The 11,303-nt window shown below is 37.4% G+C and overlaps 4 protein-coding genes across 4 annotated transcripts; 3 read left to right on the top strand and 1 right to left on the bottom strand.

Annotated features, from left to right (window-relative positions):
* Positions 1 to 1,604: 1,604 nt before the first annotated feature.
* On the top strand, positions 1,605 to 2,591 carry BESB_081280 (uncharacterized protein; the record flags this gene model as incomplete). The annotated part of the gene is made up of 2 exons (XM_029366478.1): positions 1,605 to 2,381; positions 2,574 to 2,591. 2 exons carry the CDS (start codon positions 1,605 to 1,607, stop codon positions 2,589 to 2,591), a joined length of 795 nt encoding a protein of 264 aa, XP_029214810.1.
* Positions 2,592 to 3,380: 789 nt separating this feature from the next.
* Positions 3,381 to 3,740, bottom strand: BESB_081270 (uncharacterized protein; the record flags this gene model as incomplete). The annotated part of the gene is made up of 1 exon (XM_029366477.1): positions 3,381 to 3,740. One exon carries the CDS (start codon positions 3,738 to 3,740, stop codon positions 3,381 to 3,383), a length of 360 nt encoding a protein of 119 aa, XP_029214809.1.
* A 694-nt stretch (positions 3,741 to 4,434) lies between these two features.
* Positions 4,435 to 4,848, top strand: BESB_081260 (cytochrome c oxidase subunit iii subfamily protein; the record flags this gene model as incomplete). The annotated part of the gene is made up of 1 exon (XM_029366476.1): positions 4,435 to 4,848. One exon carries the CDS (start codon positions 4,435 to 4,437, stop codon positions 4,846 to 4,848), a length of 414 nt encoding a protein of 137 aa, XP_029214808.1.
* Positions 4,849 to 4,933: 85 nt separating this feature from the next.
* Positions 4,934 to 5,480, top strand: BESB_081250 (cytochrome b; the record flags this gene model as incomplete). Its single annotated transcript, XM_029366475.1, has 2 exons — positions 4,934 to 4,972; positions 5,037 to 5,480. The coding sequence occupies 2 exons, from the start codon at positions 4,934 to 4,936 to the stop codon at positions 5,478 to 5,480; spliced, it is 483 nt and encodes a 160-aa protein (XP_029214807.1).
* Between the last annotated feature and the right edge of the window lie 5,823 nt (positions 5,481 to 11,303).

The raw sequence follows: 11,303 nt of genomic DNA, 5'->3' as shown, positions 1-11,303 counted from the left end.
AAGTGTCTCTCAATAACTAGCTGAGTGCTTGTACGGAGGATATGGTAACTTCTTTGTACCAATATATATTGGTGGTTCGGAAGTCGTTTTCCCAAGAACTAACGCGATCTCCTATTTTCTAGTACCATTAGTGAACTCTTTTGGTCTGATCCTAAGTACGCAGTGAGCTAACTAGATACAAGGAACTTGACAAGCATTAATAGATTTATATAAACGACAAGGACATGAGTCTACTGGATTTTATAATACAGGGTTGAACTGTGGGTTAGTTTCAATGCCCAAGCAGAGCACTGGATTGGATACCCAGGGAACTGTGCTCCCATTAATAAGAATCATATTCTAAGTCACCAGGCATGCAATACCAATCAGATAACAACTGAAGCTAGACTCCATGTTACAACTTACTAAAATGGGATTCCTAGGTTGATATAAACTACCTTTTTTCTGGGGAGTATATACTACGAGTTGGACTACTGGTTTAGATCTTGAAGGTCTTTGTTTACCGGATCCAAGTTCTCTTGTGCTTTTCATGACCATCATGTTAAGTGCATTAAGTATAGTGGTATCCAGCGTATATTTGAAAAAACCAACATTTGTATACAGCTGTACGAATATCATGACATTCACTTGGTAGTCGCCTTCTTAATGTTAGTCTGTACGGAATACTTAGGACTATCTCTTTATATTAATGATAATGCATTTGGTAATGGACTTTTCATCTTAACTGGTATACATTTTAGCCATGTTATTGTTGGAGCTATCCTTGTATTCTTCACTCAAAGTATCTATAGTTCTTTAGTTACTTACATGCTACAAGCTCTATAATGCTAAGCAAATCTAAAGTATGTTATGCAAGATCTTTACAGAACCATTCACTATTTTATATCTACACTTTGTAGAACCATGTGGATATTATCCACATTACATTCTATCTCTAAATCATATAACGGTCGTTAAGTACGCCGGGGATAACAGGTCAGATAATATTGGGAGTTCTAATCTCGGATTGTATCAGCACCTCCATGTCGGCTCATTACTCCTTGTTATTGAACAGATTCAGTTAGGAACGCTAGTTCACCGTCAGATGTAATACGTGAGCTGGGTTAAGACGTCTGGAACAGTTTGTTCCTATCTACCATATTATCTAATTGGTTTAATCTTTCCTTACAAAACGGCTTTTGGTTTGATTGAATTATCGCACCCAGATAACTCCATACCAGTGAACCGGTTTGTAACTCCGCTTCATATCGTACCTGAATGGTACTTTTTAGCATATTATGCGGTGTTTAAAAGTAATCCCATCCAAAACCGGTGGTTTGTTAGTATTTATGTCCTCTCTCATTAACTTAGCTCTTTTATCTGAAATTCGAGCTTTGAATACTCGAATGTTGATACGACAACATTTTATGACTCGAAATGTAGTCAGTGGATGGGTAATTATTTGGGTATACAGTATGATCTTCTTGATTATTATTGGTAGTGCTATTCCACAAGCGACTTATATCTTATATGGTAGATTAGCTACTATCGTATATCTTACTACCGGATTGGTTCTATGCTTATACTAAATCAATAGTTATAATGACTACAGCTTCCAAGCAAACATGATTACCGTGATATTGAAATCCAACACTTTTAGCTGTCTTAAGCAGTCCAGTGGGGTGGTGGTGTACTGCAATCATAAAGAACTTGGTTGTCTGTATCTCATAACCGGAGTCATCTTCAGTATTCTAGGAACTATAATGTCTTTGTTTATTCGATTTGAGTTATACAGTTCTGGATCGCGGATCATTTGTACAGAGACGATAGCTACTTATAATGTGATAATAACGATACATGGCCTAGCTATGATCTTTATGTTCTTAATGCCTGCTTTGTACGGAGGATATGGTAACTTCTTTGTACCAATATATATTGGTGGTTCGGAAGTCGTTTTCCCAAGAACTAACGCGATCTCCTATTTTCTAGTACCATTAGGTTCTGTGTTGTTAACTCAAAGTATTTGTTCCGAGTTTGGTAGTGGTCTTGGTTGGACAATGTATCCTCCACTAAGTACTAGCTTGATGGTGTTAAATCCAGAGGCAACTGATTGGATTATCGGAGGTCTTGCAGTACTAGGAATTAGTAGTATTTTAAGTTCTATTAACTTCCTTGGTACTTGCGTCTTCATGGGTTCTAATGCTGGTGCTAAGAACTATATTCTATATATCTGGGCTATCATATTTACTGCCCTTATGTTAGTCTTCACTCTACCTATTCTTACTGGTGGATTAGTTATGATCCTTCTTGATCTACACGTAAACACTGAATTTTATGATTCTATGTATTCTGGTGATAGTGTACTTTATCAACATCTATTCTGGTTCTTCGGACATCCAGAGGTATACATTCTAATTGTATTACACATCTTCTATTTACATTTAAATGGTTCTAGTAACCCTGCAGGTATTGATTCCGCACTTAAAGTAGCCTTCTATCCTCATATGTTAATGACCGATGCTAAATGTCTATCCTATCTAATTGGTTTAATTTTCTTACAAACGGCTTTTGGTTTGATGAATTATCGCACCCAGATAACTCCATACCAGTGAACCGGTTTGTAACTCCGCTTCATATCGTACCTGAATGGTACTTTTTAGCATATTATGCGGTGTTAAAAGTAATCCCATCCAAAACCGGTGGTTTGTTAGTATTTATGTTATCAACATGTCAATGAAATATCAACAACGATGAAACTTATTTGGTTAACATAACAACATAGAAGGTAAAGCTGGATTACGTTCAAACTTTACACTGGATACGTTTCAATGTTAACTTACTAAATACCATGGGAGCGAAGAGAATCTAATATGTAACTCCGTTCATGGAAATCAAAAGAGCTTTCACGCTATCTCTAGTGCCTGTCGAGTCGCTCAAGGAAGATTTGATCCTGTATATGATTTAAGGGATGTAAAGGTGCTCAGGGTCTAACCGTCGGGCCATCTGGATCCTCATATTCAAAGATAATTCTATTTAAGAAAGTTTTAGATAAACGACATGTGAAGAGTCGGACCAACTTTCACGCACGACGATAATTACCCGACAAGGATTTACCTACCTTTGGACCGTCATAATACAGCCGCCGTTTACATTTTACTGCACCGGGCAGGGATTATATACTATACCTCTACAGTGGTATTAGCAGTATCTAGTGTTGATGTACAACAGACGCTCTCCTTGTTCCACTACCTAACCATAATCTATTGTTCCAGATATTAAGGAATGTACGCTTCATATAACTACACAACGTTATGCCAAGAAGGATACCAGATTACCCTGATTATCTTTGTTATATTAATACATGGTGTTCAATTGGTTCTATATCCACAATAGTTATCATCTTAACTATGCTCTGCTAATGCACTTAACATGATGGTCATGAAAAGCACAAGAGAACTTGGATCCGGTAAACAAAGACCTTCAAGATCTAAACCAGTAGTCCAACTCGTAGTATATACTCCCCAGAAAAAGCTGATAAATAATCCTGTCTCAGAGATGATAACTCCAAGTACGATGCTACTGATTAGACTAGCATCTGAGTAGTAGTTTTCTCTCGCTGTTAAGATGAGTGAGAACAAGAATCCATATATTACGCCTAGAACATAACCGATGTGGAATAATCTTAATGTAGTAGGATATTGAAATCCAACACTTTTAGCTGTCTTAAGCAGTCCAGTGGGGTGGTGGTGTACTGCAATCATAAAGAACTTGGTTGTCTGTATCTCATAACCGGAGTCATCTTCAGTATTCTAGGAACTATAATGTCTTTGTTTATTCGATTTGAGTTATACAGTTCTGGATCGCGGATCATTTGTACAGAGACGATAGCTACTTATAATGTGATAATAACGATACATGGCCTAGCTATGATCTTTATGTTCTTAATGCCTGCTTTGTACGGAGGATATGGTAACTTCTTTGTACCAATATATATTGGTGGTTCGGAAGTCGTTTTCCCAAGAACTAACGCGATCTCCTATTTTCTAGTACCATTAGTGAACTCTTTTGGTCTGATCCTAAGTACGCAGTGAGCTAACTAGATACAAGGAACTTGACAAGCATTAATAGATTTATATAAACGACAAGGACATGAGTCTACTGGATTTTATAATACAGGGTTGAACTGTGGGTTTAGTTTCAATGCCCAAGGCAGAGCACTGGATTGGATACCCAGGGAACTGTGCTCCCATTAATAAGAATTCATATTCTAAGTCACCAGGCATGCAATACCAATCAGATAACAACTGAAGCTAGACTCCATGTTACACTTACTAAAATGGGATTCCTAGGTTGATATAAACTACCTTTTTCTGGGGAGTATATACTACGAGTTGGACTACTGGTTTAGATCTTGAAGGTCTTTGTTTACCGGATCCAAGTTCTCTTGTGCTTTTCATGACCATCATGTTAAGTGCATTAAGTATAGTGGTATCCAGCGTATATTTGAAAAACCAACATTTGTATACAAGCTGTACGAATATCATGACATTCACTTTGGTAGTCGCCTTCTTAATGTTAGTCTGTACGGAATACTTAGGACTATCTCTTTATATTAATGATAATGCATTTGGTAATGGACTTTTCATCTTAACTGGTATACATTTTAGCCATGTTATTGTTGGAGCTATCCTTGTATTCTTCACTCAAAGTATCTATAGTTCTTTAGTTACTTACATGCCTACAAGCTCTATAATGCTAAGCAAATCTAAAGGTATGTTATGCAAGATCTTTACAGAACCATTCACTATTTTATATCTACACTTTGTAGAAACCATGTGGATATTAATCCACATTACATTCTATCTCTAAATCATATAACGGTCGTAAGGTACGCCGGGGATAACAGGTCAGATAATATTGGGAGTTCTAATCCTCGGATTGTATCAGCACCTCCATGTCGGCTCATTACTCCCTTGTTATTGAACAAGATTCAGTTAGGAACGCTAGTTCACCGTCAGATGTAATACGTGAGCTGGGTTAAGAACGTCTGGAGACAGTTTGTTCCCTATCTACCATATTATCTAATTGGTTTAATTTTCTTACAAACGGCTTTTAGTTTGATTGAATTATCGCACCCAGATAACTCCATACCAGTGAACCGGTTTGTAACTCCGCTTCATATCGTACCTGAATGGTACTTTTTAGCATATTATGCGGTGTTAAAAGTAATCCCATCCAAAACCGGTGGTTTGTTAGTATTTATGTCCTCTCTCATTAACTTAGCTCTTTTATCTGAAATTCGAGCTTTGAATACTCGAATGTTGATACGACAACATTTTATGACTCGAAATGTAGTCAGTGGATGGGTAATTATTTGGGTATACAGTATGATCTTCTTGATTATTATTGGTAGTGCTATTCCACAAGCGACTTATATCTTATATGGTAGATTAGCTACTATCGTATATCTTACTACCGGATTGGTTCTATGCTTATACTAAATCAATAGTTATAATGACTACAGCTTCCAAGCAAACATGATTACCGTGATATTGAAATCCAACACTTTTAGCTGTCTTAAACAGTCCAGTGGGGTGGTGGTGTACTGCAATCATAAAGAACTTGGTTGTCTGTATCTCATAACCGGAGTCATCTTCAGTATTCTAGGAACTATAATGTCTTTGTTTATTCGATTTGAGTGAACACATAAGATCATCGAATTTAACGGTATGCTCCTGAAAGTAACGGTACAAGCTGTAAACAAAGGACTCCTTAACTTAAACTGAGGAGTCAAGTAGGTACAAACCGTACAAGGATTAATTATGTCCATCTGTGCATCTAAGTTGAGACTATCGGTTATATATTTTAGACGCTAACTTCCCGGCTAAACATCCCTTTTCTTTGAAACACACTTCCTTTCTCGCCGTTAGCATGATCTCAAAGTACCAGAAGCCATGTGATCTATATAGTATAACGGGACATTAGACCGAACCTGCGATAGATAAATATATCTTGGATGATTGTATATTAGCGGCTAAATGTCAATCAAACATGCGAATTTTAGGTTTTCCATGAAATCTATTTGGAAGAAGAGGCTTGATAGTACTACCGTAAGTACATAATATACAGTCCCAGCAGTAGCGGTTAAACTATAGAAGAGTCGAGTATTATCCATGCATACCAGGCGTAAAAAGCGTTCATCCAGTTACTAAACAGGTGCCAGGCCAACAAGAATCCGATCCGTGTATTCCGTACAGACTAACATTAAGAAGGCGACTACCAAAGTGAATGTCATGATATTCGTACAGCTTGTATACAAATGTTGGTTTTTCAAATATACGCTGGATACCACTATACTTAATGCACTTAACATGATGGTCATGAAAAGCACAAGAGAACTTGGATCCGGTAAACAAGACCTTCAAGATCTAAACCAGTAGTCCAACTCGTAGTATATACTCCCCAGAAAAAGGTTAGTTTATATCAACCTAGGAATCCCATTTTAGTAAGTGTAACATGGAGTCTAGCTTCAGTTGTTATCTGATTGGTTATTGCATGCCCTGAGTACGTAAGGAAAAGGAAAGGTTAACCGCTATTTAAACACAACAGTTACCGTAGCTGTAGATGAATGCTAAATCTAGAGTATCTCTCCTAAGACACTGCATAACATATGAATGCTCCTTCCGCCATTCGTTGACTGTGTTTACCACGGGGAATTAGAACAGAATACCAAGTTCTTTGCCTGGAGGTTTGTTACGTTCCGTACAGTTGTAGGTAAAAGGTATGTTAGAGACTTAGACTAGCGTTGGAGCACATTGTTTCATTCGATAGTCCACGCTCAATCTTACCATACATAGTACTTTTTATGATCCCAGGCTGGTTTAATAAGTCAAAGTTTAGCCGGGAAGTTAGCGTCTAAAATATATAACCGATAGTCTCAACTTAGATGCACAGATGGACATAATTAATCCTTGTACGGTTTGTACCTACTTGACTCCTCAGTTTAAGCAGAAACTGTAGTTTCTCGGGACTAAAGTCAGCATAATCAATAAAAAGGTTTGTTCAGCCACTGGTTCACCATCAACTACCTTGTTTCGACTTCGTACCGACTGTGTTATTGTAGCACATATCAATCCCTTAAATAGGGATATTATTCCCAAACAACCGGATCGTGTTGGCTAGGTGAACTAATCACGTTTCATAAATACAATCAGTGAAAGCTCTTTTGATTTCCATGAACGGAGTTACATATTAGATTCTCTTCGCTCCATGGTATTTAGTAAGTTAACATTGAAACGTATCCAGTGTAAAGTTTGAACGTAATCCAGCTTTACCTTCTATGTTGTTATGTTAACCAAATAAGTTTCATCGTTGTTGATATTTCATTGACATGTTGATAACATAAATACTAACAAACACCGGTTTTGGATGGGATTACTTTTAACACCGCATAATATGCTAAAAAGTACCATTCAGGTACGATATGAAGCGGAGTTACAAACCGGTTCACTGGTATGGAGTTATCTGGGTGCGATAATTCAATCAAACCAAAAGCCGTTTGTAAGAAAATTAAACCAATTAGATAGGATAGACATTTAGCATCGGTCATTAACATATGAGGATAGAAGGCTACTTTAAGTGCGGAATCAATACCTGCAGGGTTACTAGAACCATTTAAATGTAAATAGAAGATGTGTAATACAATTAGAATGCAACCTACAAAAGGTAATATAAAGTGCAATACAAAGAATCGTTTTAATGTTACATCAGATACATAGTATCCACCGAGTAACCAAGGTACTAAATATGGTATTGGAGAAAGGAGATTAGTAATGACTGTAGCACCCCCAGAAACTCATCTGTCCCCATGGTAGTACATAACCGAGGAAAGCAGTGGCTATAGTAAGTAGATATAAAACTAAACCAGACATCCAAGCAGTAGTTAAATAACTATAGCTGGAGTTATACATACCTCGAGACATGTGTATTAAGATACACAAGAAGACGAAAGAAGCAGTTGTTGCATGCAACATCCTAAATTCCCATCCTGCTGCTACCTCTCTAACTAGATGTTGAACACTAGCAAATGCACAAGATGCTTCAGAAGTATATCGGAACGCTAAAGTGATACCTGTAATTATTTGGAGTACAAGGTAATTGCAACTAAGAAACCAAAGTTATAAGATGAATTTAGATTGAGAGCACACCGATAAAAGACGAGGTGTGCCGGAATAGACTCATGGAAATTTGGTGTGTTCTCGAAACCATGCTAGCACAATAGAACTTCGTTAAATAACTACATTATTAAAATGAGCGCATGTAAACTAGTCTTAAACACACCGCTCGTCACGTAACAAATCTCAAATCGTACTGTAGATTTTATATATGTACCGTAACTATAACCATGGTGACATCCAATGTTCACGCTCATGGATCAGTGTCCAGGACTACCTGGCGCTTAATAACGATTCCGTCTTCCAGCTTCCAAGCAAACATGATTACCGTGATATTGAAATCCAACACTTTTAGCTGTCTTAAGCAGTCCAGTGGGGTGGTGGTGTACTGCAATCATAAAGAACTTGGTTGTCTGTATCTCATAACCGGAGTCATCTTCAGTATTCTAGGAACTATAATGTCTTTGTTTATTCGATTTGAGTTATACAGTTCTGGATCGCGGATCATTTGTACAGAGACGATAGCTACTTATAATGTGATAATAACGATACATGGCCTAGCTATGATCTTTATGTTCTTAATGCCTGCTTTGTACGGAGGATATGGTAACTTCTTTGTACCAATATATATTGGTGGTTCGGAAGTCGTTTCCCAAGAACTAACGCGATCTCCTATTTTCTAGTACCATTAGGTTCTGTGTTGTTAACTCAAAGTATTTGTTCCGAGTTTGGTAGTGGTCTTGGTTGGACAATGTATCCTCCACTAAGTACTAGCTTGATGGTGTTAAATCCAGAGGCAACTGATTGGATTATCGGAGGTCTTGCAGTACTAGGAATTAGTAGTATTTTAAGTTCTATTAACTTCCTTGGTACTTGCGTCTTCATGGGTTCTAATGCTGGTGCTAAGAACTATATTCTATATATCTGGGCTATCATATTTACTGCCCTTATGTTAGTCTTCACTCTACCTATTCTTACTGGTGGATTAGTTATGATCCTTCTTGATCTACACGTAAACACTGAATTTTATGATTCTATGTATTCTGGTGATAGTGTACTTTATCAACATCTATTCTGGTTCTTTCGGACATCCAGAGGTATACATTCTAATTTTACCTGCTTTTGGTGTAGTCTCGCAGACATTATCTATGTATGCTGCTAGATCTGTCTTCGGTGGACAAATCTATGATCTTAGCTATGGGTTGTATTTCTATTCTAGGTTCCTTAGTATGGGCACATCATATGATGACAGTCGGTCTAGAGGTAGATACCAGAGCTTATTTCTCTGCTATGACTATTATGATTGCAATTCCTACCGGTACTAAGATTTTCAACTGGTTAGGTACCTATATGGCTAGCCATACAACTACAAGAACTGTAGATCTATGGGCTGCTCTTAGTTTTATCCTATTGTTTACTCTAGGTGGTACTACAGGTGTAGTTATGGGTAACGCTGGTATGGATATTGCCCTACATGATACATACTATATTGTAGCTCATTTCCATTTCGTATTATCTCTTGGTGCAGTACTAGCTACTATATGTGGCTTTATCTTCTATAGCAGAGATATGTTCGGAGATACTGTAAATCTATTCCATGTAAATACCGGTGCTTTCTCCATATTTAAGCATTCTGGTTTGTAGTCTTCTTAGGTAGTATCTTATTAATTTTCATCCCTATGCATATACTTGGTTTCAACGTTATGCCAAGAAGGATACCAGATTACCCTGATTATCTTTGTTATATTAATACATGGTGTTCAATTGGTTCTATATCCACAATAGTTATCATCTTAACTATGCTCTGCTAATGCAACTTAACATGATGGTCATGAAAAGCACAAGAGAACTTGGATCCGGTAAACAAAGACCTTCAAGATCTAAACCAGTAGTCCAACTCGTAGTATATACTCCCCAGAAAAAGGTAGTTTATATCATACCTAGGAATCCCATTTTTAGTAAGTGTAAACATGGAGTCTAGCTTCAGTTGTTATCTGATTGGTATTGCATGCCCTGAGTACGTAAGGAAAAGGAAAGGTTAACCGCTATTTAAACACAACAGTTTACCGTAGCTGTAGGATGAATGCTAAATCTAGAGTATCTCTTCCTAAGACACTGCATAACATATGAATGCTCCTTCCGCCATTCGTTGACTGTGTTTACCACGGGGAATTAAGAACAGAATACCAAGTTCTTTGCCTGGAGGTTTGTTACGTTCTACTTAGACTAGCGTTGGAGCACATTGTTTCATTCGATAGTCCACGCTCAATCTTACCATACATAGTACCCCAGGCTGGTTTAATAAGTCAAAGTTTAGCCGGGAAGTTAGCGTCTAAAATATATAACCGATAGTCTCAACTTAGATGCACAGATGGACATAATTAATCCTTGTACGGTTTGTACCTACTTGACTCCTCAGTTTAAGTTAAGGAGTCCTTTGTTTACAGCTTGTACCGTTACTTTCAGGAGCATACCGTTAAATTCGATGATCTTATGTGTTCACTCAAATCGAATAAACAAAGACATTATAGTTCCTAGAATACTGAAGATGACTCCGGTTATGAGATACAGACAACCAAGTTCTTTATGATTGCAGTACACCACCACCCCACTGGACTGCTTAAGACAGCTAAAAGTGTTGGATTTCAATATCACGGTAATCATGTTTGCTTGGAAGCTGTAGTCATTATAACTATTGATTTAGTATAAGCATAGAACCAATCCGGTAGTAAGATATACGATAGTAGCTAATCTACCATATAAGATATAAGTCGCTTGTGGAATAGCACTACCAATAATAATCAAGAAGATCATACTGTATACCCAAATAATTACCCATCCACTGACTACATTTCGAGTCATAAAATGTTGTCGTATCAACATTCGAGTATTCAAAGCTCGAATTTCAGATAAAAAGCTAAGTTAATGAGAGAGGACATAAATACTAACAAACCACCGGTTTTGGATGGGATTACTTTTAACACCGCATAATATGCTAAAAAGTACCATTCAGGTACGATATGAAGCGGAGTTACAAACCGGTTCACTGGTATGGAGTTATCTGGGTGCGATAATTCGACATAGCATGTTAAGTAGGAGATGCTATTAATTGGTACTGCATTGATATAATTATCGTACAAGCACTCAGCT

This window comes from Besnoitia besnoiti (genome assembly GCF_002563875.1).
Source record: "Besnoitia besnoiti strain Bb-Ger1 chromosome Unknown contig00089, whole genome shotgun sequence".
NCBI lineage: Eukaryota > Apicomplexa > Conoidasida > Eucoccidiorida > Sarcocystidae > Besnoitia > Besnoitia besnoiti.
Note: the sequence above shows the minus strand (reverse complement) of the source record. Positions and strands in the feature narration are given on the sequence as shown.